Below are 26,597 nucleotides of genomic sequence, written 5' to 3'. Positions count from 1 at the left end.
CACTTGGAGTATTGTGTACAGTTCTGGTCACTGCATTATAAGAAGGATGTGGAAGCTTTGGAAAGGGTGCAGAGGAGATTTACTGGGATGTTGCCTGGTATGGAGGGAAGGTTTTACGAGGGAAGACTGAGGGACTTGAGGCTGTTTTCATTAGGGAGAAGAAGGTTGAGAGGTGACTTAATTGAAACATATAAAATAATCAGAGCGTTGGACAGGATGGATAGGGAGAGCCTTTTTCATAGGATGTTTGACAGCGAGCATGAGGGGGCATAGCTTCAAATTGAGGGGTGAAAGATATAGGACAGAAGTCAGAGGTAGTTTCTTTACTCAGAGAGTAGTAAGGGAATGGAACGCTTTGCCTGCAACGGTAGTAGATTCGTCAACTTTAGGTACATTTAAGTCGTCATTGGATAAGCATATGGACGTACATGGAATAGTGTAGGTTAGATGGGCTTGAGATCGGTATGACAGGTCGGCACAACATCGAGGGCCGAAGGGCCTGTCCTGTGCTGTAATGTTCTATAATGCAGAAGAAATGTGAATTTCTACACTTTTGCAGGAGGAATCTTTTAAAAGTTAAATTATTTAAATGGAGAGAGTTTGCAGAACTCTGAGGTACAAAAGGAACTTGGTGTCCTGACATGTATATCACAAGAAGTTACTTTATAGGTACAGCAAGTTATTAGGAAGGCAAATGAAACAATTTTGCATATTGCGAGGGGAACACAATATAAAACTAAAAGTATCTTATTATGATTGTACTGGGCCTTGATGACACTACATCGAGAATTATGTGCACAATTTATTCTCCTTGTTTAAGAAACGACATAACTACTTTCAAAGTGGCTGACAGGAGGTTCACTTCAGTTATTCCCGGGATGACAGGGTTCTCTCATGAGGTGAGGGTGCACAGGTTGGGTCTGTCTGGTTGTGTTTGGAAGAATGAGAGATGATCTCATTTAAACATATATGATCCTAGAGGGACTTGACAGGATGGATGTTGAAAGTATGTTTCTTCTTGTAGGATAGAGAGGAACAAGGAGGCAGAACTTGAAGACCAGGGGTCTCCCATTTAAAGGTGGAAATAAGGAGAAATGTTTTCTCTCAGAACGTCATGAGTACAGGGAACTCTCTTTGACAAAGAGCAGTGCAGACAGGGTCATTGAATACTTTAAAGACAGAGATAGATTAATTTGCTGACTAATTAGGGGAGAACTAGGAAATTAATTTGAGACTACAGTCAGATCAACCATGATCTTATTAAATGGTGGTGGATCAGGCTTGAGGGGCCAAATTGCCTACTCCTCTTCCTAACCCATGCGTTTGTACATATCACACATTCTCCTAACTATTAATCATGACTTCAAACCTTCAAATTAATGGTTTGACTGGAGTTGATTATATGTATCAGTTAGTGATCTCTATTGAACTCATTCAAGTAAATGCAGGGCACAAAATGAGCTGATTAAAGCAGAATTTATTGCTATAGCCAGTGGCACTCTTTCAAAATACAGAGAAGATATTTAACAGCTTGATATATAACTTTTATGGAAAATTTCTGGGTTTTGTGATAGATACACCCATTCCCCATCCCACCATTTGCCAGGGATCCTAATTGCAATATTACGTAATGTCCAACATTGCAGTGACAATATAAAGCAAGGACCTCAGTTAATGAGGTGACAGCAAAGTACCGTAGAGCGAGTGGGAATAAACCAGAGCTCTGGCACTTTTGCCTGCTCAATGACCTGAACAGTAATAGTAATGGGTTGGTGTGGAGTTCAATCTGCAATTTCAAAGAAGATCATATCCCAATTGGTTTGGTCCTCATGCTATTTGAGTTATTAATTGAGTAAAATAGATTTTTAAAGGACCCATGCAGAGGTGAAAGATGAACAGTCCTGTCTAAAAATCTCAAAATCAGAAATGTTGTTTTCACAATAATTCACTCCAACTTCATAAAGGCCTGGCTTCAGAAAGTCAGCTTTTCCTTGTATCCGTGTGATACTAAAGCCAACATTAATCATTCACTGGGTCAGTTACACGTCAGCGTGAGATTCTGGGCAATGGGGTGAGGGATGAGTTGCTGATCAGGGAATTCAGAGGTGTTAGCTCCTAAGTTTACTCCTTACAACTTGTTCTTCCTGCTCAATATTGCCCCACATGCCACCTTCCCACATTCTCCATACCAGGGTCAGCTCTGGCATTGAATGCTTCCAGTCATCTTCCTGCATGTGACACTGAGATAGAATTATCTCTCATGGCTGTGTGCGTTTCTGTGCAACAGTCTTTGAGAGAAGAGATTGATTGTACATGGGAAAATAATAGCAACTGGTAACGTTAAACATGACTTGCATTTCTATACAACTTCAAACAAGCTCAGGATGTCACAAAGCACTTTACAGCTAACCAAATACTCATAAGGCATAGACACTGTTATAATGTAAGGAAAATGACAGCCAATCTGCCATCCTTATCTGGTCTGGCCTATATGTGACTCCAGACCCTCAGGAACGTGATTGACATGGACCTGCCCTCTGGGCAACTACAGATGGACAATAAATGCTGGCCTAGCTAGTAATGCCCACATCCCATAAATGAAAAAAAATTGTGTACAGAAAGCTCCCACAATCAACAATGAAAGTGGATAATCTATTGTCATTCACTGAGGGAAAAAGTATTGGGCAGGACATCAAAAGAGATTGTAGTTCTACAAATCATTCTCAGGGTAACTTTTATATCAATGCAAGAGGGCATAGGTGTTCTTTATTTAATCTCTGGAAGTGCAGAAAAACAGAACCCCAGAAGAGTCCCTTCGACAGTGTGGCACTCCCTCAGCACTGACTCTCCGACAGTGCTGCACTTACTCAGCATTAACAGTCTTACAGTACTGCACTCTGTCAGAACTGACCCTCCAACAGCGCAGCACTCCCTCAGAACTGACCTTCCGACAGTGCAGCACTCCCTCAGTACTGACTGTCCAACAATGCAGCAGTCTCTCAGTGCTGACTCTCTGAAAGAGCAGCAGTCCATCAGTACTGATGCTTAGCCAGTGCAGAGCAGTGTTCTCACAGTACTGACCCTCCGACAGTGCAGCACTCCCTCAGTACTGACTGTCCAACAATGCAGCAGTCTCTCAGTGCTGACTCTCTGAAAGAGCAGCAGTCCATCAGTACTGATGCTTAGCCAGTGCAGAGCAGTGTTCTCACAGTACTGACCCTCCGACAGTGCAGCACACCCTCAGTACTGACTCTCTGACAGTGCGGCATTCCCTCAGTACTACGCTAACAGTGCAGATGCAGAATTTGAGTCCCTGAACCCATGATGAAGAAGGAGTTTCATGGGGAAAGAATCAACCAGTATCTATTGGAGTTTAAAAGAATAGGAAGTAATCTTTGTGGGGTATATAAGATAAAAGGGAAAGATCTCCCACTTAAGATGGAAATGAGTTTCTTTTTCTCTTTGACTCTGTAGGATCTTCTTCACCAAAGGAGGTAAGGTCATTGAATATTTTTAAGGAAGAATTAGATAGTTTATTGACAAGTGAAGGTATAAAATGTTTAACAACATACAAGCAGTTCTTGGGATGTGAACAGGTTCTGTTCTGGAGCAAGTTGGAACACAATGCAGGACAAAATAAAGTGGCCATCTGTAAACACAGGAAATATTCATGTTTTGAATCTTTAAAATTACACCGCTATATCAGTTTGCATTCATAAGTCAGACGTTCGTGAGTCAGGACCCCTGTATATATTTATTTTAGATTTACACTTTGAAATTTATGAATGCACTGTATGGGTTTTCTATGATCCTGAAGTTAATAATTAAGTTGAAAGTTTTTCTGCGGCAATGACATCTTATAGAGATGTACAGCATAGAAACAGACCCTTTGGTTCAATTTGTCCATGCCAATTTGTCCTAAACTTATCTAGTCCATTTGCCTGCACTTGGCCCATATCCCTCTAAACCCTCCCTATTCATCAACACATTCAGATGCCTTTTAAATGATGTAATTGTACCAGCCTCCACCACTTCTCTGGCAGCTCCTTCCATATGTGCACCACCCTCTGTGTGAGAAAGTTTTCCCTTAGGTTCCTTTTATATGTTTTCCCTCTCACCTTAAACTTACACCCTCTAGTTTTGGACTCCTCTACCCTGGGGAAAAGACTTTAGCTGTTCACCCTATCCATGCCCCTCAGGATTTTATAAGACCATAAGACATAGGAGTGGAAGTAAGGCCATTCAGCCCATCAAGTCCACTCTGCCATTTAATCATGGCTGATGGGCATTTCAACTCCACTTACCCGCACTCTCCCCGTAGCCCTCAAGCCCTTTTAAATCTCTATAAGGTCATCCCTCAGCCTCCAATGCTCCAAGGAAATAAGCCCTAGACTATTCAACCTTTCCCTATAGCTCAAACCCTCCAACCCTGGAAACATTCTTGTAAATCTTTTCTGAACCCTTTCAAGTTTAACAACATCTTTCATATAGCAGGGAGACTAGAATTGAATACAGTATTCTAAAATGGCCTCACTAATGTCCTGTGCAGCTGCAACATGATGTCCTGGTTCCTACATTCAATGCACTGACCAATAAAGGCAAGCGTGTCAAATGCCTTCTTCACTGTCCTGTCTACCTGCAACTCCACTTTCAAGGAACTATGCACCTGCACCCCTAGGTCTCTTTGCTAGGCAACACTCCCCTTGCTAAAATACTTTGATAGGTCTACGTAGGCATCCTAATCGGTTAGTGTTCTAACTATCTCTAATTGGTTAGTGTTTATTTTAAGGTTTTATGACTTATTGCCAAGAACCACTGTTCCTTTAGACACATTTCTAGATTAAGAGATTATTTTTCATCTTAAGGCAATTTCCCATATTTCAGAGGAAAAGGTTTTTGTTTTTGGCAGTTCAGTGAAGTCCTTGGTAAGAGATGATCGTACGGAGAAGTGCTTGAGAGAAGGGGAGAGGAAAGCTAAACTAGATCATCCCAGAGCAAGGAGGTAGTGATTGTTCCAGACCAGAACTGTTGAGATAAAGCACTGAAGAGGATTCCAGTTGAGTTTGTTTAAACTCAGATGTAAGATTGCTCCATGAATAAGGTATCAGTTTCCAATTAGGAGTTATCGACACAGTTACCTTATACCTATCAAGGCATTAGTAAAAGGGTTTCTAGTGAGAGTACTGGACAGGGATTGCTGTTGGTTACTGAATTATTTTTGATCTTATAAAGGTATATTTTGGGATTAGTAGGATTATACTTTTACTGTGTGTCAAAACTCTTTCAATTAACATTAGAAGTAAATATTTTAACCTATTCCATTTTATCTTAATTTATTTCACTTCATAAACTTATTATTTCATTGTTAAAACAAAATCTGCAGTATTTGCACTTCTGTCTCAATGAGAAACCACTTTCTTAGAACTAAATCAAAACAAATTTGATCTCGCAAACCAGATTTCAATCTGGGATCTGATGTGTCCAGTAATAACACCAGATAAAATCAGAGCACAAGGGAGTCAAAGGCTGGGTAGGAAGTAGAGGCCACACTGAGATCTTATTGAATAGCAGCTTGAAGGGCTGAATGGACAATACCTGTCCCTATTTTGAAGGATTATCAAACATCTGCACTGAACTGTCTTGGGGGTCACCAGAAAATTCAAATACAAGGTAAAAATTCAAAGGTTTTCTTTCAATTTGGTACACAGACTTAATTAGAAGCAGGATTATTGTCAACTAAGCTACTCAAACTAAACAGGGCAAAGCATTCAAGTTGAAGGCGAGCACAGGGTCACAAAGCCCCTGATTTCTGTCAGGCATTTTCACAGTCCTGTTCTTCAGTGAGTGTCTTCCCTTTTAGCCTGGGATCTTTCCTCCTCTGTCCCAGTTGCTGTAAATCAGAACAGACTATTAGTCCGAGGAACAAGGATGGTACCTGACAGAATTACGACAGAATATCCTGTACCCACTCCAGCATTCCTACACTTCACTGAGTGGAAAAACATCATTTCAATTCATTGAAGAATATCTGACAATGACAATGACAATGTATCATGTGCAAGAAATGGAAAATAATCCATTTTAAATTATGAAGCCTGAAGTAAAATTGGGACGGGCATTTAGGGAGCAGCCCTTTACACACAGCCTTTGCTGGTGTAACCTATGTTGCTTTCACCCCATGTCAGTGATGTTTATCTGGGAATGAGGACTAGCTCCATTGGGTAGGAAGATGCAAACATTGAATTTCCATGTTGTTTCTTCTTTCTGCTCTATCATTCCCCCTCTCTCTGCAGGACTCAGGATCTGTACACCTCTATCAAGTCACCTCTCATCCTTCATCATTCTAAAGAGAAAGGCCCTAGCTCTCTCTCAACCTTTCTTCGTAAGACCTTCCCTCCATTCGAGGCAACATCCTGGTAAATCTCCTCTGCACCTTTTTCAATGATGTTTATTCTTCCCACTTACCGGCAGTGCCCACAGCTGGTGTTCCACGGCTGGATTTTGGCCATGCCTTTCGGTCTGTCTGTGGATCTTGGTCTATTTGGAGAAGGTCCGTATCGGAGGAATCAGAGAGGATACTGTCACACTCTGCCATATCTGAGGGGGTGTCATCCAACTGCGAATGTGTGGATTTAGCTCCAAACTGGGATTGCACAATGCACTGAACAGCTGAAAAATACATGCACACATACACACACAATCTAAAACATATGGTCCAGAAAAGACCCAAAACACAGAACACACAAATTCAATATACATATCCACATACAGCACATGTATGGCCTGCAGCAGGCCTTTAACTGTTATCTTTACTGAAAATAAAAACGATGTAAGATGTAAAACTAATGATTCACTCAACCCCATTTTAAATATATCAGTCAAACTTCACCCCAAATGTGTCATGGCCCAAGAAGCAAGTGGAATTCAGTGACAAATAGAGTAAGAGTGAGAAGGGCAGGATTGGGGGGTGGGGGGAGGGGAATGAGCCTGAGGCAAAGGGTGATAGGATATGGGGCAGTGAGATAGTGTATGACAGGCTGATTGTGTTGAAGCTGTTGGTATAGATCGAAGTGGATGCAGGAGATGAGGCACGTTTGAAATGATGTGATCCTGGTGACAGATTGGATATAGAGTCTGAAACCCATTCAGGTCCAATAACTTGCTGAGGTTTAACACGAACCACTTCATCCTGAGGGAAAGAGTGTTTAGCTGGGAGTGGTACCAGTGGAAAGGGAGCAACGTTTGTGGTTAGGGTCAAAAAATATCTGGTATTTATCAGAAGGAAACGTTGACTTATCCTTAAAATGATTTCAGGCCAACAACCTGACAGCACAGAGTTGCTGGTGACCATGTCTAGACCAATGCCTTCAGGCAGAGACACTAGGACTGTTCCTTTATTGCCAGGTTAATAGAGAGAGTCCGCACTGAAAGTGATCCTAGGCTGGAGTCTAGCCAGCTATAGTCACGTTGTTCAGTTCTCTCCACATTTAATCCACCTGAAGCCAGGTTGCTGCTTTCCTTCAGAGGAGAAAATGTGTGCACCGTTTCCAGATTTAATCACGTCTCTTCCTGCAATGCACAAGGTGCAGGGGACAGTACTGATGGAACACCCACCTTTTAATGAGGGAGGTGTGTAAGAGCTCAATGGAGTGGCTCGTTTGGATTTCAGAATCTCACTGTCAGCGAAGGATGATCTCTGGAACAGAAAACAGGCATATCCTTTACTTTCACATGAGACAATGACCTTGCCAATGAAGTTCTAACTAACAGGAGGCAGCCACTCAGCTGCTCAAGAGTGTTTCACTATTCAGTTCGATATTGACTGTTCTTAATTTCATTAATCAATCTTGGTTCCATAAACATGAACCTCCTCACCCAACTTACATCAATCAATCTCTGTTTGTTTTCTTGGGGCAGGGGGAGGGGAAGGGGGTTTGACAGTTCTGGATTCTCATCCCATTTAGTGTTTCCTGATATCTCTAAAAACTTTGACAGTTTATATTGCACACAAAGGGGAGCAGAGGTGTTGAGGTTTCTCCCACAAATAACAGCTAATGCCACATCAATTGTTAATTTTAAATCTGAGATAAATTCTTATTAAGCAATGGTATTGAGGAATATGAGCCAAGACCAGCCATGATTACACTGAATGGTGGAATAGGCTCAAGGGCGTGAACGGCCTATCCTCTTTCTCTGCTATTAGGAAATCAATTAATCTGGAAATGTCACTGGAGAAAACCATGGGGGAAACGCTGGCAGAACCAGACATCCAGCAGAATTTATTTTTTAAAATTAATAATCAATCCAGACATGGTTTTGAAAACAATTCAATCAATGTTCATAATGACATCATCTCAGTGCGTGCTAGGTGGTCAATTTAAAAATAGGACATACAGACTGGCTTAAAAAGTTCCTTCATGGGACGTGGGTGTCACTGCAAAGCCAGCATTTATTGCCCACCTTTAACTGCCCTTGAACTGAGTGGCTTTCTTAGCCATTTCAGAGGGTAGTTTAAATGCTATGGGTGTGGAGTCACACACAGGTCAGACCAGGTAAGGAAGACAGATTTCCTTCTCTAAAGGACGTTAATGAACCAGGCGGCTTTTTACAAAGATCAATGATGGTTTCATTACAGAGTCTAGTTTTTAATTATGATGGGATTTGAATCCCTATCCCATTGTTAAATTCGGTGCCTGGATGACTAGACTCGTGACAATCCCACTTTGCCGTCACTTCCCCCAATCTGTCGGGGGGATAGTGGCTCTGAGGCCCAGGAGCAGGGTAGCACCATCGACGGGAGTAAGTGAGTGCTTTGTGATGGGAGGAGATCAGCCAGGTGTCGCTCAGGAAACAGACTCCAGGTAACGCAGCAGAAAGTCAATAATATCAGACTGACCTGGTAGGAAACTGGTTCCTCTTCTAAAGGCAAAACAGAAAGGAATAAATGTGAGCAATTTACGTGATATAAACAGAAGTACGATATATTTTAATCAAACTGCTTCAGTGGATAGCGACATTATACCTGACGGAGGCTGTCAGTCAGATTGAGAAACCCTGGTGCTTATAGCATCTCCCTTTTCTGCTGTTAACCGCTTTACACAGAGCTGGCCTTAAGCTGCTTTTGGCTTAAACCTTTAAGTCTGATTGAAGTTAAAGTTACAGTGAGCAGATTGTTTGGCAATTGACTAAAGTAAAGCATTGAGTGACTGTGATCAGGAATGTGTGGCCTGAAAGTGTGATGGAAGCAGATTCAACAGAAACTTTCAAAAAGGGTGTAATGGAAAAGGAGAAACATTTGGAGAGCTCAAGGGAATAGGTGGCTGAGTGGGACCTAATTGTACAGCTCCTTCAAAGGGAACTTTAGCTATGATGGACCAAATGGCCGCTGCATTCTCTGATGTATCATTCTCTGAAAGAAAGTGTGCCTTCACCCTGGGCTATTTGAGATCCCGCCGAGACAGACTCATCTGGCTTGGGTCACAGGTCACTAGAGTGAGTGCCAGGCTTCCAAGTGCCAGTGGGACCCCTCCCTCAGTGATAGAATTGGGAAAGAGGTTCAAATAATGGGGGTGAGGAGTAGAGAGGAGTGAACTAAGGCAAAGTGAGTGTAAAATGGGATCTGAGAGTGTGAAGGCAGTAGGTGAGGGAGGGAGGAGGTAGTGAGCGCTGTTCCCTCATTGTTGCTATCCTGGTTTCTGGCCTCTCATACTAATTACTGAGCCAGGCTTTAAGAGAACTTTGCCTTGCTGCTGGTTTCACTACTGACGCCATGACAGTGTTAGCTACGGTATGCTCAGTTACCTGGTGATGAGTGATCAGAGAGTCGGAACAGTGTTGCTGGTGTAGGTCTCCGCCTCCGAATCTATAGGAATAAACAGGAGAAAGCTGTAATCAGAAAATCACCTCGGTATGTCCATCGGGTACTGATCAGGAATTCCATTACTGTCAAAGTTCACCAGATTTTTAATCCAGTCACAGTGGGAGCACAGAGACAGTACATATGGGCCAGGCCACTCCACATTACGCAGTAAACTCAGTTCTTGCTATTACACAAACACAACATCCAGGCCCCAGCTAGTAAACACCTTCCCTAGCCAACAGCTTCAAACTCCTTCCCTACAGCCAAGTGTCCCAGCCCTTTCCCAATGCCCCTTCCCTCAGGAACCACCCCCAACCCCACTCCCAGTTTGGGCCCACCGCAGAACCCAGCACCAATCCCCAACCCCAGCTCCTGCACCCCTAGAAAGCAGCCCTGTCCCTCATTCCCAGCACGCCACAACCCCTAGAAACTAGACACAAACCCCACTCCCAGCTCCCCCCTTGCCCAGAACCCAATGCAAACAACACACACTCCTAACTCCTCCCACCCCGAGAACCCAGGCACAAAGCCCACTCCCAGCTCCAACCCCTTGCCCAGAATCCAGCTCCATACCCCAGTCCCAGCTGAGCCTGATTCCATCCTTCATTTTTCACTGCCGGTCCTGTTATGACATGGGTTGCTTTAGAATAGTCACCCCTTCCCACGTACTCCTAAACCTATATTCACATGGAATGGAAAGAGAAACAAGGAACTGCAGATGCTAGAAATCAGGAACAAAAACAGAAATTGCTGGGAAAGCTCAACAGGTCTGGCAGCACCTGTGGAGAGAAAGTGGGATTAATGTTTCGGGTACATCAACCCTTCTTCAAAGTTCTTCAGATGAGTCAATGTACCACAGACATTAACTCTGCCTTCTTTCCATAGATACTGCCAGACCTGCTGAGTTTTCCCAGCAGTTTCTACGTTTATAACACAATGTATGGATTGCTTTAAATACATTTCACCAGTGCTTTCCTACTCTTAGCTTTTTATTATCACTTATTCAGTCTTGCTTCTGTTCTGGTCTGCTGTCCATAATCTCCTTGTTTACCTATCCATTTCGTATCTCACTCTCTCTGGGCATTATCTCCACCTAAGTGCTCACATCTTCCATTCACCCCATCCACTCGCCCCCACCTCATCTTCAGTGTGGGGGCAGCACGGTGGCTCAGCAGTTAGCACTGATGCCTCACAGCACCAGGAACCTGCGTTTGATTCCACACTCCGGCAATTGTCTGTATGGAGTTTGCCCATTCCTCGTGTCTGTATGTATTTCCTCTGGGTGCTCCAGTTTCCCCTACAGTCCAAAGATGTGCAGATCTTGTGGTTAGGCCATGACAAATTTGCCTGTAGTATCCAAAGATGTGCAGATCTTGTGGTTAGGCCATGACAAATTGGTCCGTAGTATCCAAAAATGTGCAGGTTCGATAGCTTGGTATTGGTAAAAATCCCATGTGGGGTTTCGAGTGGGTGGGTCTGGGTAGAATGCTCTTTGGAGGGTCAGTGCAGAGTCAATGGGCCAAATGGCCTCTTCCTGAACTGTAGGGATTAAATAATTTTAGAAATATCATACTTTCCTAGCTACTAACAATTCTTATGAAAGGTCACTGAACTCAAAATGTTTTCCTTGCTTTCTTTCCACAGAGGTTACCCACTTGCTGAGTTTTTCCAGCAACGTCTATTTTTGTTGCAAATCCAGGAGACTGTGATGAGATATTGGGATTCCGGTTGGTGGTATTTGAGTTTGGGATGTGTGTGGAATGGGCTGAGAGTGGGGTTTGGGATTGGGTGTGGAATGGGCTGTGAGTGGGGTTTGGGATTGGATGTGGAATGGCCTGAGAGTGAGGTTTGGGATTGGGTGTGGGATGGGCTGAGAGTGTGGTTTGGGATTGGGTGTGGGATGGGCTGAGAGTGTGGTTTGGAATTGGATGTGGGATGGGCTGACAGTGGGATTTGGAATTGGGTGTGGGATGGGCTGACTGTGGTGTTTGGGATTGGGTGTGGGATGGGCTGACAGTGGGATTTGGAATTGGGAATGGGATGCGCTGACAGTGGGATTTGCAATTGGGTGTGGGATGGGCTGGCTGTGGTGTTTGGGATTGGGTGTGGGATGGGCTGACAGTGGGATTTGGGATTGGGTGTGGGATGGGCTGACTGTGGTGTTTGGGATTGGGTGTGGGATGGGCTGACTGTGGGGTTTGGGACTGGGTGTGGGATGGGTTGACTGGGATTTGGAATTGGGTGTGGGATGCGCTGACAGTGGGATTTGGAATTGGGTGAGGGATGGGCTGACTGTGGTGTTTGGGATTGGGTGTGGGATGGGCTGACAGTGGTGTTTGGGATTGGGTGTGGGATGGTTTGACAGTGGGATTTGGAATTGGGTGTGGGATGGGCTGAGAGTGGGGTTTGGGGTTGGGTGTGGGATGCGCTGACAGTGGGATTTGGAATTGGGTGTGGGATGCGCTGACAGTGGGATTTGGAATTGGGTGTGGGATGGGCTGACTGTGGTGTTTGGGATTGGGTGTGGGATGGGCTGACAGTGGGATTTGGAATTGGGAATGGGATGCGCTGACAGTGGGATTTGCAATTGGGTGTGGGATGGGCTGGCTGTGGTGTTTGGGATTGGGTGTGGGATGGGCTGACAGTGGGATTTGGGATTGGGTGTGGGATGGGCTGACTGTGGTGTTTGGGATTGGGTGTGGGATGGGCTGACTGTGGGGTTTGGGACTGGGTGTGGGATGGGTTGACTGGGATTTGGAATTGGGTGTGGGATGCGCTGACAGTGGGATTTGGAATTGGGTGAGGGATGGGCTGACTGTGGTGTTTGGGATTGGGTGTGGGATGGGCTGACAGTGGTGTTTGGGATTGGGTGTGGGATGGGCTGACTGTGGTGTTTGGGATTGGGTGTGGGATGGGCTGACAGTGGTGTTTGGGATTGGGTGTGGATGGGCTGACAGTGGGGTTTGGGATTGGGTGTGGATGGGCTGACAGTGGGGTTTGGAATTGGGTGAGGGATGGGCTGACTGTGGTGTTTGGGATTGGGTGTGGGATGGGTTGACAGTGGTGTTTGGGATTGGGTGTGGATGGGCTGACAGTGGGGTTTGGGATTGGGTGTGGATGGGCTGACAGTGGGGTTTGGAATTGGGTGAGGGATGGGCTGACAGTGGGGTTTGGGATTGGGTGTGGATGGGCTGACAGTGGGGTTTGGGATTGGGTGTGGATGGGCTGACAGTGGGGTTTGGAATTGGGTGAGGGATGGGCTGACTGTGGTGTTTGGGATTGGGTGTGGGATGGGTTGACAGTGGTGTTTGGGATTGGGTGTGGATGGGCTGACAGTGGGGTTTGGGATTGGGTGTGGATGGGCTGACAGTGGGGTTTGGAATTGGGTGAGGGATGGGCTGACAGTGGGGTTTGGGATTGGGTGTGGATGGGCTGACAGTGGGGTTTGGGATTGGGTGTCGGGTTAACTGAGTTTAGGGCAGTGTCAATATTAGACAAAATAGGGTGCTAATGCTGCAAGGAATTTTTCGAAAGAAGTTATTTTCAAGGAAATCTGCCGATTTCAGAATAAATCTCCATGTTAAAGTCTTGGAGAGATTCTGTCTCAGGTTGAACAAACAAAGACTAATTAAAGAATAAATCCCTCATTACTGAGGCCACAGAGGGAAGTTTAAAGAATCAAGCAGCGAGTTCTAACTACCATCGGCTAAGCCCCACATCACAGTCCTACCTTCTCCACTGCTCTGGTATCCAGGTGACTGGATTTTACTGGCACCGAGAAACTGATTTTCTTCCTGTTTTTTGGATCCATATTTTTCTCCCGTGTTTGGTTGTCAGCAACTATGACCGCCGCTCAGTTTCCATCCAGCTATCTCTCTCTCTCTCTCGGCTCCTGTCCACAGTCTGAAGCAAATGAATTGTCGTGTTGCTATTCTGTCCTCACCACCATCAGCACCACATGCCGAGCCACAGGAAACATGAATTATAGATCTGTGACTGAGAGTATGGGCTCGTAATGAGCTTCCTGATGGAGAGATTCAAGGGACTGTTTAAACTCAGGAGCAGTAGCCTATTTTCTGGACCCAGGAAGTGTCAGATTAGAACAAGAGCCGAAGTAATTTGTTGCATCGACAGTAGCCTATTCATTAAAAATAGCGGTTACTGCTGGAATGGGAGGTCAGCTGGGATTGCTGACCTTTATCAGATCAAAGTGTCACAGGAACTACCTGGGAGGGCAGCAAGGAACATGTGGCTAAACAGAGCAATTAGAAAAATGAGAAAAGCAGAATCTGTGCCTGATCACCAAGTGATAATTCCATTTCCTCTGAGACTCGAGCCTGCTTGCTGAGCGGGGAGTGGACTCAGTTTGACAGAAGCTGCTTCAGCTCTGATCACACCAGCTGCAGATTCCTAGCATGAGGTACATTCCCAGGAGAAATACCCACTCCAGGAAGGAGTGAGGAAGTCAATCAGTGCAACTGAGGTAATAACCCTCCCTCCCCCTTCCCCCACCCCACGTTTCAAGGGCAACACCTATGACCATCACTGAACCACCACTAACAACATTCTGGGGATTATCATTGACCAGTAACCAGAGTTCACAAAGTAAATGAAAACCGAAAGAACTGCGGACGCTGTAAATCAGGAACAAAAAACAAAGTTGCTGGAAGGGTCACCTGACCTGAAGAGTTAACTTTGTTCTTTTCTTTCACAGATGCTGCCAGACCTGCTGACCTTTTGGAGCAACTTCTGTTTTTGCTAACAAAGTAAATGTTGGTCCCATAGAAAGTGAGTCTGGGGAATTAGTTGTGAAAGATAAAGAGATAACTTGATCAAGTTCGCACGACTTGATGGATTTCATCCTCAAGTCACAAAAGTAGCCAGTGAAATAGTTGATACATTGGCTTTACTTTTCCAAAACTCGTAAGATTCAGGGATTAGAAATGAGCTAATGTAATTACTTAGTTTAAACAGGGAGGGAGGCAGAAAGCAGAAAAATATAGACCAATTATCACAAGCTGTGTCTTAGGGAAAATATCAGAAGCAAATACTGAAAGATGTTGCAACAGGCACTTGGATAAATTCAAGGTTATCAGGCAGAACCAATTACGTCTAATCAAAGAGAAATCATGTTATAATTGGAGCTCTATGAGAAAGTAACTGCGCTGTAGACAAAGGGGAACCAGTGGATAGATTGTACTTAGATTCAGAGAACATTTGATAATGTGTCACAGCCACGGTTGTTACAAATAATAAAAGCTTGTGGCGTGGGGGGTAACACATTGACATGGAGAGACGATTGATTGGGTAACAGGAAACAGGAAGGAGGAATAATTAGATCATTTTCAGGCTGCCAGGATGTGCCAGGTGGTGTGCCCCAGGGTTCAGTGATGGGACATCGACTCTTGACAACTCACAAAAGTGATCTGGATGAAGGGAAATTTAAATTAAAATTGGTGGGATTCAAACCCAAGTCCCCAGAACTTTACCTGGATCTCTGAACTATCGGTGCGGCAATAATATCATATGGCCATCACTTCCCCAGGTGTGGGAACTAAATTTACTGATGACACAGAGATAGGCAGCAAAGTGATTTGTGGAAGAGGATATAAGGAACCTATGAAGGGAAATAGGTAGGTTCAGTGACTGAGCTAAGATCTAGAAAATTGTGAAAATGAGCATTTTGGCAAGAAGAATAAAAATATAGCACATTTATCTAAATGGTGAGAGGTTGTAGATTTCTGACATGCAGAGGGATCTGGGTGTCTTAGTGCATGAATCACAGAAAATTAGTCTGCAGGTACAGCAAGTAATCAGGAGAGCTAATAAAATATGACAGTTTATTGTGAGGGGAATTGATGCAGGTGTAGGGAGGTTACACTACAGTTATACAGGGCATTAGCGAGACTCCATTTGTAGTACTGTGTACAGAATTGGTCATCATATTTACAGATGGATATTAATGTATTGGAAGCAGTTCACAGATGGTTTACCAGAATAATAAGCTCTGAGGAAGGGTTACTAGGCCCGAAACTCTGATATCTCTTCACAGATGCTGCCAGACCTGCTGAGCTTTCCCAGCAAATTCCATTTTTGTTCCTAGAAGAATACCTGGAATGGCTAGACAGGTGAGCCTATATCTTCAGGAGTTTAGAAGAGTCAAAAGTGACTTAATTAAAACACAGAAGGTCATGAGGGATTTGACTAGATAGATGTTGAAAAGATATTTCCTGTTGTGGAGAAACTAGAACTAGGGCCATAGTTTAAAAATAAGGGTCACCCATTTAAAACAGAAATGAGGAAATATGACTTTTCTCTGAGAGGTTGTGAGTCTTTGGCATTCCCTTCCTCAAAAGGCAGTAGCTGAAGAATTTTTAAATATTTAAGGCAGAAGTACATAGATTCTCGATGACCGAGAGGTTGAGGGATTATCGGGGGATATACAGGAATGTAGAGTTGAGGTTAAAATCAGATCAGATCTTTTCAAATACCAATTCTCTGAGGGCCAAATGGCCAACAGTTTTTTTCTCTTGGTCGTAAACTCATTCATAAATTGAACTGGACCAGCCATATAAAAACCATGGCTACAACAGCAGGTCAGAAGCTAGGAATACAGCAGTGAGAAACTCACCTCCTGACTCCCCACAGTCTATCTACCATCCACAAGGCACAAGTCAGCAGTGTGATTGAATACTCGCCGCTTGCCTGGATGGGGACAGCTCCAACGACACTCAAGAAGAATGACAGCTTCCAGGACAAAACAAACCCATCTGATTGGTACCACGCCCTCAAACATTCACCACCACAGTGTGCACAATCTATAAGATGCACTGTACAAATTCACCAAGGCTCCTTAGACAGCACCTTCCAAACCCATGACCACTTCTATATCGAAGGTCAAGAACAGCAGATGCATGGGAACCCCGCCACTTGCAAATTCCCCTCTAAGCCACTCACCATCCTGACTTGAAAAATATATCAGTGTTCCTCGGTCAAAATCCCAAATTCCCTCCCTGTGGGCATTGTGGAGCTACCTACAGTCCATGGACTACAGTTATTCAAGAAGGCAGCTTACCCCAACCTCCTTGAGGGTAGCTGTCTCACAGACTAGTTAAGCAACAGCCTGACATAGTCACAAAATCATACCTTACTGACAATGTCCCAGACACCACCATCACCATTGAGTTTTGAGAAGATTTGTAGCTCAGGTTGAGGTTCTGGATGTCAAAAGAGGAGGAAAACAGCAACAAACTGCCATTCCTAGATGTCACAGTAGAGCGAACAGCCAATGGGGAACTTCAAACCAGCGTCTACAGGAAAACAACACATACGGACCAAATACTGAACTACAGGAGCAACCATCCCAACACCCACAAACGAAGCTGCATTAGAACATTATTCCAACGAGCCACTACACACTGCAGCACAGAGGAACTACGCAGAGCAGAGGAAAATCACCTATACAGCGTATTCAAAAAGAATGGGTACCCAATGAACACAGTCCACCGATTTCTCAGCAACAAACCCAAATAAACAGACAAAACGGGCTCAGAAACCATAACCACTCTCCCCTACATCAAAGACATTTCCGAAATGACTGCCAGACTACTCAGACCTCTTGGCATCAGGGTAGCTCACAAACCCGCCAACACACTAAAGCAGCAGCTAATGAGCTTAAAGACCCTATACAGACAACAAGCAAAACGAACGTCAGTTACAAAATACCTTGCAAGAACTGTGACAAACACTACATTGGACAAACAGGCAGAAAGCCAGCCACCAGGATACATGAACATCAACTAGCCACAAAACGACATGACTCACTATCACTAGTATCCTTACATACAGATGAGGAAGGACACCACTTTGATTGGGACAACACATCCATCCTAGGACAAGCCAAACAGAGACACCCACGAGAATTCCTAGAAGCATGGCATTCCAACCGGAACTCCATCAACAAACACATTGATTTGGAGCCCATCTACCATCCCCTGAGAAAAAGAACAGGAAATAACATCACCAATGCAGGAAATAACATCACCAACCCAAGGAAACCTAAACACATAAATAGAAAGCGGGACATAACACCAGCGCTTCGTCAGAGGCTCACGATGATGTTACCTAGAATGGTGACGAAACATCTGAAAACTAACCTTCCAGCTCAGCGAGCATACTCACATCCAGAACCATCACCATTCCTGAACATATCCTGTCCTGCTGGCAGGATAGACCCAGCAGAGGGGGGTGACACAATGGGATACAGTCAGGACAGAGTTGCTCTGGGAGTCCTCAACATTGACTCCGGTCCCCATGAAGTCTCATGGCTTCAGGCTAGACATGGTCAAGGAAACCTCCTGCTGGTTACTATGTACTGTCCTCCCTCAGATGATGAATCAGTACTCCTCAACATTGAACAACCCTTAGAAGAAGCACTGAAGATCGCAAGGGCACAAAATGCACTCTGACTGGAGGATTTCAATATCCACCACCAAGAGTGGCTTGGCAGCAGTGCTACAGATCGAGCTTGTCGAGTCCTAAAGGACATTGCTGCTAGACTGGGTCTGCAGCAGGTGGTGAGGGAACCAACAAGAGAGAGAAACAAACATGACCTCAACCTTACCAATCTGCCAGCTGCAGTTGTATCTGTCCATGACAGTATTGGTAAGAATGACCATCACACAGTCCTTATGGAGACAAAGTCCTGCCTTCACACTGAGAATAAGTTCCATAACATTCCAATGCAACAACATCTGGACAATATCCAGGCTTGGGCAGACAAGTGGCACTATCACTATGCTAAATAGAACAGACTTTGCAGAGATCTAGCAACTCAAGGCTGGGCATCCAGGAGGCGCTGTGGGCCATCAACAGCAGCAGAACTGCACTCCAGCACAACCTGTAACCTCATGGCCCGGCATATCCCCCACTCAACCATTACCATCAAGCCAGGGGATCAACCCTGGTTCAATGGAGGGTGCAGGAGGGCAGGCCAGGAGCAGCACCAGGCGTACCTGAAGATGAGGTACCAACCTGGTGAAGCCACTAAACAGGACGACTTGCAGCCAAACAACAAAAGCAGCAAGTGACAGACAGAGCTAAGCAATCCCACAACCAACAGATCAGATCTAAGCTCTGCAGTCCTGCCACATCCAGTCATGAATGGTGGTGGACAATTAAACAACTCACTGGAGGAGGAGACTCCACAAATATCCCCATCCTCAGTGATGGAAGAGCCCAGCACATCAGTGCAAAAGATAAGGCTGAAGTTTTTGCAGCAATCTTCAGCCAGAAGTGCCGAGTGGATGATCCACCTCGGCCTCCTCCAGTGGTCCGCAGCATTACAGATATCAGTCTTCAACCAATTCCATTCACTCCAAGTGATATCAAGAAACAATTGGAGACACTGGATACTGCAAAGGCTACAGGCCCTGACAACATTCCAGCAATAGCACTGGAGACTTGTGCTCTAGAACTGGCCGCTCCCCAAGCCAAGCTGTACCTGTCCATTTACAACACTAGTATCTACCTGACAATGTGGAAAATTGCCTAAGTATGTCCTGTACACAAAAAGCAGGACAAATCCAACCCAGGTAATTACAGTTCTATCAAACTACTCTCGATCATCAGTAAAATGATGGAAGGTGTCAGTAACAGTGCTATCAAGCAGCACCTGCTCAGTGACGCCCAGTTTGGGTTCCTCCAGGGCCACTCAGCTCCTGATCTCATTACAGTCTTGGTTCAAACATGGACAGAAGGGCTGAATTCCAAAGATGAGGTTAGAGTGACAGTGTTTGATATCAAGATTGCATTCAACCGAGTGTGGGATCGTGGAGCGTGAGCAATTCTGGTATCAATGGGCATCAGGGGGCAAACTCTCTGGTGTTTGGCGTCATACCTGGTACAGAGGAAGACGGTCGTGGTTGTTGGAGGTCAATCATCTCAGCTCCAGAACATCTCTGCAGGAGTCCCTTAGGATAGTGTCCTAGGCCCAACCATCTTCAGCTGCTTCATCAATGACCTTCCCTCCACCATAAGGTCAGACGTGGGGATGTTCACTGGTGATTGCGCAATGTTCAGCATCATTCGTGACTCCTCAGATACTGAAGCAGTCCATGTTCAAATGCAACAAGATCTGGTCAATATGATGGTTTGGGCTGGCAAGTGGCAAGTGACATTCATGCCACAGAAATGCCAAGCTATGACCATCACCAATAAGAGACAATCTAACCACCGACCCTTGACATTCAGTGGTGTTACCATCACTGAATCCCCTATTATCAACATCCTGGCAGTTACCAGAAACTCAACTGGACTCACCATATAAACACAGTGGCTACAAGAGCAGGCCAGAAGCTAGGAATACTGCAGAGAGTAACTCACCTCCTGACTCTTCAAAGCCTGTTCACCATCTACAGGGCACAAGGCAGGAGTGTGATGGAATACTCCCCACTTGCCCTGGATGGGGGCAGCTCCAACAACATTCAAGAACCTTGACGCCATCCAGGACAAAGCTGGCCCCACTTGACTGGTATTACATCCACAAACACCCACTCCCTCCACCACCGTCACTCAGTGGCAGCGGTGTGTATTATCTACAAGGTGCACCGCAGAAATTCACCAAAGATCCTCAGACAGCACCTTCCAAACCCATGACCACTTCCAAGGACAAGAGCATCAGACATATGGAAACACCACCACTTCCAAGTTCCCCTCCAAACTCACCATCCTGACAATCAGTGAGGATAGGTAACTGCATCTCCTCCACAATAACACTTAACACTGGAACCCCGCCCCGCCCCCCCCCCCCCCCCCCCCCAGGGATGCATCCTCAGCCCCCTACTGTACTCCCTGTGGACCCATGACTGTGTTGTCAAATTCTGAATGATGCCATCTACAAGTTTGCTGACAACACCCCTGTAGGATATCTAACAACGACGAATCAAAACACAGAAGGAAAACAGAGGGCTTGGTGACATGATGCATTGAGAACAATCTCTCTCTCAAAGTCAGCAAAACTAAAGAACTGACTATTGACTTCACAAAGAAAGGAGGAGAACGTGCCTTCATCTACATCAACGGAACTGAGGTCTAGAGGGTGGAGAGCATCAAGTTCAAGTTCCTCAGAGTGATAATAATCGACAACCTGTCCTGGACTTGCCATGTTGATATGATGGTTAAGAAGGCACAATAATGCCTCTTCTTCCTCAGGTGGCTCAGGAAATTTGGCCATAAGGATCCTCACCAACTTCTGCATTGAAAGCAGACTGTCTGGGTGCACAATGGCCTGGTACGGCAACTGCTCTGCCCAGGACTGTACAAAACTACAGAATGTTGTGTGCACAGCCCAGACCGTCATGGAAACCATGCTTCCATCCATGGACTCTATTTACACGGCTTTACACAGAAAGGCAGCCAGAACCTTCAAAGACCCATTCTATCCCAGTAATGATCTCCTACAGCCTCTCCCATCAGGCAGAAGATACAGAAGCTTGAAAACACACACCAACAGGTTCAGGAACAGCTTCTTCCCAGCTGTTATTAGAATGATGAATGGACTGTCTAGCCTCAAATAACACTGACCTTGCTAACATTGATCTCACCAAGCACATACCCTGCGCAATGTAACCCGTAGGCCCCTGTCTCAGTCTTCTTACCACCTTTGACCTGTACATCCTTGCTTACTAATGATTTGCCTGTACTGCTCGTAAACAAAGCTTTTCACTGTACTCGAGTACAGGTAGCTATAAATTAATCAAACAGCAGTGTCTATGTTTTCTTCATCAGGCGACAGTGAAAGGCTACCTCCCAGAGGGTGCACTCAGAGGTTGTGTCCGCCATGGTTCAGTCACATACCGTGAGCATAACCATCTGCCAGTCAATTAGTTTTGGGAGTCGGGGCATTTCCAGGTGTGGAGGCCATATGGAGCTTCGGTCTACCATAAGGTCACCCCCTGAATTGCTCGAGCCCAGTCTGCCCCTGCACTGGATACAGATTGGGACTCTGTGATTGCAGCATTTCTGCTGATTCCCCAACCAAGATCGTTTGGAATGGGCTCCTTAGGAGTCTATCCAATATTAGCAAGATCAGCATTATTTGATCCTCAAACGCACCTCCACCTCCAACCTCAATTTGTGCAATGGTTGGAAGGGATTGAGTGAAGGGAATAGGAGTCTTCACTGTCAATGATCACTGAAGCCCATCCACCCTTTGTCACCTGCCAGTTGATGTCCAAACTCTAGCCATTGCAGGACAGCTGCACAAACAGGGGAAGGAACAGCTTCCTTCGTTCTGCTGTTTGCTGATGAAATATTTTTGTAGATATGAATCATAAGCAAAATCTACATCACAAGGTTTTAGGTTTGCACAGGAATAGCCTTCAATCAAAGAGAAGCTAATATTAGTGTTGGATTGATGTTTGGAAATGTATTTGTTGCAGTGGAAACCCTCATCATAGAGTTTAAAATCATTCTATAAGGCTCATGGAGTAGGCAGAATGTAATTGCATGGATAGAGGATAGACCATAATCAGAGAATAGGGGTAAACTATTAAATGTTTTTGTTGAGAGAGACTTGGGCATTTTCACACAAGGAATGGAAGAAAGTTAGCATTCAGGTTCAATAAGCATTAAACAGAAAATTTGCACATTGTCCTTTATTGCACAGGAACCAGGAAACAAATAAGAGATCATGCTCCGATTGTATAAGGTTTCAGAGATATTATGGTTTCAGCACTGTGAGCAGTTTTGGTTTTCATAACCAGGGAAAGATTAACTTACCTCGGAGATAGTACAACTCAGGATCATTGGATTGGTCCCTGGGATGAAAGGATTGTTCTATGATGGGAGCTAGAGTAAAGTGGGGGTCTCAGTAAAGTTTAGAAGAATGAAGTATCTCATTGAAATGTACAAGATTCACTGAGGGGACATATTCTCAGGATAAGGGGCTAAATATTTCGGACTGCAATGAGAATGAATTTCTTCACTTAGAAAGTTGTAAATCTTTGAATTCTCTACTCTCTCATCCTCACCTAGTCATGTAACTCCATACCCACAGCACTATGGCTGACTCTTACCTGCCCTCTGGCCAATTAGGACTGGGGAAATAAATGCTGGCCTCGCCAGCAATGCCTACATCCCATGTATGATAAAATGAAAATAATCCATCTCTAATCTTCTAAACTGAAAGCCTAATGTACAGCTGTTTATTCTGTTTGCTCCTAAACTCTTCCAATGAAAACAAAACTACATCACAAACTCTCTCCCTTAATGTTTTCTTAAAAATAAATCATCATGACTACAGAAATACCTACAAGTTAATCTTTAAACCTCTTCAGCCACACAAAAGAATGCCACTATCATTAGTTCAAATCCAAACTCTAAATAATTGATTTCAAAATAGAAATAAATCTCACACTTTACATCCCAAATCTTTTGCAAATGATTACACTGATAACGCATTACATTACACATTATAACACATCCTTCAACTGGCTTTCAGTAACATAACCAGATTTTGGTTCGTAATTGTAGGGAAACAGAATTTTGTGTGTCCCTCCATCTGCAACATCTTTTAATTGCTATTTTCTATATTCAAAACATTTTTGTGTTTTGGCTGGTATCCCAATTTTCCCTTTAATATATTAGTACTCAATGCAAATTTCTTCCAGATTATTGGCTGAAATTCAAATCTAGTCATTATTAATATTAATTTTTATTTGTTTGAAAGGTTTAACCAAGCAGAAGGAACAAATCAAATCTCTGAAAAATCACATCCCTTTTCCTTTGTTTCATTCCTCTGCAGCTGAAATTTCTGATTTTTTAAAAATATCTAAAATTCAGTAAAAATCTTGAAATCTCCAAGCTTCAAATTAATTAATCAAATTAATGAATGAATGTTGTGTTTGGGAGTGAGTAGCTACATGTATGGCCTGAACTCATCCTCTTTGACCAACCAGTCATTTCATTGATTATCTTCTTATAAAAATGAGACGACAAAAATCATTCATTCAGAAATTTTACCTGTGACAAATCCCGAAAACTTCACATTGACCATACGAGAGGCAGTTCTGTTACTGAAAGAGGCAGTTCACTTACAAATCACAGGCGATGACTGTTTACAGAAAATACATTTGTATCTCAGCATAAAACTTTATTTTAAATGATAGAATCATACAGCACAGACTGAGGGCATTGGGCCCATCTGGATTTGTTTGTTTGTCCTCTGTCATCCCTTCTGAGGAAACTAACCTGCCTGCACCCGAACCACCTCTGCTTTGAGGATAGCCCATTGTTCAGTTACTATTTCTCTCCAACCTTTAACTCAAGTCTATTTGCCCCAATCCATTCTGATCTCATAGAGGCCCCTCTGCACCAGTTGATTATTCATCCTCTGGGTTGGCCTTTGTCCTTTTCTCTATCATCCTAAATCTATACATTCAATGATCACAGACGGTAAAACATTTCCTACTGTCACTTTATCAACCTGGCCCACTTCATTCTCAAGAACCAGCCCTATCATTGCCTCTTTTCACATTGGATGAACGCATTCTGCTGTTGGAGATTCTTCCGAACCATCTGAAGACACTTTCCCTTCTCTGCCTTTTACAATAGCTCTATCTCATCTACATTCAGGCAATTAAAATTTACTCTATAAGGTTTGCACCTGTTTGTAATTTATTTGCGAATTTGTTAGCTAGTTGTCTAAAATGTGACTATTAAAGATTATAATGATAGTTAGTTCAGAAAAGGTCCTTTAGCCCATCAAGTCTACACTGACAGAAATTTCTCTGAACCTACATTAGTCCCACTTTCCAGCATTTGGCCAATAGCCTTGAATGTTATGATATTTCATGAGCTCATCCAAGTACTTTTTAAAGGTTGTGAGTTTTTCCACCTCGACTACCCTCCCAGGCAGTGTGTTCCAGATTCCCACCATTCTCTGGGTGAAAAAAAATGTTTCCTTAAATCCAGTCTAAACCTCCAGCCTTTCACCTTAAAATTATACCCCCTTATTATTGACTCTTCAGCAAAGGTGAACAGCTGTTTTCCATCTATCTTATCCATGCACCTCATAATTTTACAGATCTCTATCAGGTTCCCCGTCGCACCAGCCTTCTCTGCTCCAAAAACAACAACTGGTCTTATCCAGCCTCTCTTCATCGCTAATACGCTCCAACCCAGCAACATCCTGGTGAATCTCCACTGCACCTTCTCCAGTGCAATCACATCCTTCTGATAGTGTGGAGACCAGAACTGCACACAGTGCTCCAGCTGTGGCCTCACCAAAGTTTATTCCAGTTCCAATAGATCCTTGATAACAAAGTGTGGAGCTGGATGAAAACAGCAGGGCAAGCAGCATCTTAGGAGCACAAAAGCTGACGTTTTGGTCCTAGACCCTTCACCGGAAAAGGGGGATGGGGAGAGGATTCTGAAATAAATAGGGAGAGGGGGGAGGTGGACCGAAGATAGACAGAGGAGAAGGTAGGTGGAGAGGAGAGTGTGGGTGGGTGGGTAGGGAGGGGATAGGTCAGTCCAGGGAGGACAGACAGGTCAAGGGGGCGGGATGAGGTTAGTAGGTAGGAAATGGAGGTGCGGCTTGAGGTGAGAAGAGGGGATAGATGAGAGGAAGAACCGGTTAGAGAGGCGGGGACGAGCTGGGCTGGTTTTGGGATGCGGTGGGGGGATGGGGAGATTTTGAAGCTTGTGAAGTCCACATTGATACCATTGGGCTGCAGGGTTCCCAAGTGGAATATGAGTTGCTGTTCCTGCAACCTTCGGGTGGCATCATTGTGGCACTGCAGGAGGCCCAGGATGGACATGTCGTCTAAGGAATGGGAGGGGGAGTTGAAATGGTTCGCGACTGGGAGGTGCAGTTGTTTACTGCGAACCGAGCGGAGGTGTTCTGCAAAGCAGTCCCCAAGCCTCCCTGTTTTTACAATCTATGCCATGACTGATGGCACAGAGCAATGTGACTGATCCTTAGTTCGGGCCAAATCAGTTCGGTTCTTGAGCCTCTGCACATCTTTCTCCAGCACAGCAATGGTCTCCTTCACCCTGTTCCTTTCCTAACTTTCCCGAACACCTTGTATCCAAGAATATTTAACACACAGTCCTGCTCTTCCCTGAACCAAGTCGACGTTATAGACACTCTATTTTAGATTTCATGATTCTAAAATTATTTAGTAACTTAGTGGTGCTAAGGAGGATAAAAATTATTTTATTCAAGATTTAATTTTCAAATTTTAGTCACATGGAAACAGCATCAGTGTCAACAATGGAACCATTGAACATGGAGGGCCCTGTTCACATTTTGCCCCATGTTAGCAGACATTGCACCCTGCATATTGTCCCCTTCAACGTGACTTATCCCAAACTCTTCAGCCTCTCCTCACCCTTCCCCGTAAACTGGATCAGTCCCGGTTCTGCTCAGCGTCTGTCCTACTCCCCATGTGCTTCAGATGGAAGTGATGCAGTCATCCAGGCAGCCCCTACCTGAGAGATAATGGGAGCTGCAGATGCTGGAGAATCCGAGATAACAAAGTGTGAAACTGGATGAACACAGCAGGCCGAGCAGGAAAGCTGACGTTTCGGGCCTAGACCCTTCATCAGAAAAAAAAATCCAGTCCCTACCCGAGAGGCCACTTCTCCAATTCAGACCTTGAGTTCCAGCGATTAACGGCTCATTGAACACAGTGAGCCTAGGCTGCAATACTGCTTTAGTCCAGTGGAGGTCAGC

At 44.5% G+C, this 26,597-nt stretch overlaps 1 protein-coding gene across 2 annotated transcripts; it reads right to left on the bottom strand.

Moving 5' to 3' along the window:
- Positions 1 to 1,498: 1,498 nt before the first annotated feature.
- Positions 1,499 to 26,544, bottom strand: ppp1r1b (protein phosphatase 1, regulatory (inhibitor) subunit 1B). Of its 2 annotated transcripts, none has more exons than XM_059638695.1 (6): positions 26,354 to 26,544; positions 9,802 to 9,862; positions 8,897 to 8,919; positions 7,615 to 7,696; positions 6,466 to 6,669; positions 1,499 to 5,890 (listed from the first exon to the last, which is right to left on the bottom strand). In XM_059638695.1, exons 1-6 carry the CDS (start codon positions 26,465 to 26,467, stop codon positions 5,838 to 5,840), a joined length of 537 nt encoding a protein of 178 aa, XP_059494678.1. In that variant the 5' UTR covers positions 26,468 to 26,544; the 3' UTR covers positions 1,499 to 5,837. The 2 variants fall into 2 exon arrangements, with proteins under 2 accessions (XP_059494678.1, XP_059494679.1); XM_059638696.1 differs by lacking the exon at positions 26,354 to 26,544 and adding an exon at positions 13,590 to 13,807.
- Positions 26,545 to 26,597: the final 53 nt, after the last annotated feature.

Source organism: Stegostoma tigrinum, chromosome 31 (genome assembly GCF_030684315.1).
Source record: "Stegostoma tigrinum isolate sSteTig4 chromosome 31, sSteTig4.hap1, whole genome shotgun sequence".
NCBI lineage: Eukaryota > Metazoa > Chordata > Chondrichthyes > Orectolobiformes > Stegostomatidae > Stegostoma > Stegostoma tigrinum.
The sequence above is the reverse complement of the archived record's forward strand: the minus strand, read 5'-3'. Positions and strand labels throughout refer to the sequence as shown.

What these genes read in the sequence shown, in the direction of transcription:
- ppp1r1b (XM_059638695.1), bottom strand. Translation starts at nt 26,467, where the DNA reads ATGAAGGGTCTAGGCCCGAAACGTCAGCTTTCCTGCTCGGCCTGCTGT. An exon ending in CTCTGATCACTCATCACCAG is followed by an intron (nt 8,920 to 9,801) that starts GTAACTGAGCAT and finishes TTTTGCCTTTAG; the next exon opens with AAGAGGAACCAGTTTCCTAC. An exon ending in AGGAACCAGTTTCCTACCAG is followed by an intron (nt 7,697 to 8,896) that starts GTCAGTCTGATA and finishes TTTCTGTTCCAG; the next exon opens with AGATCATCCTTCGCTGACAG.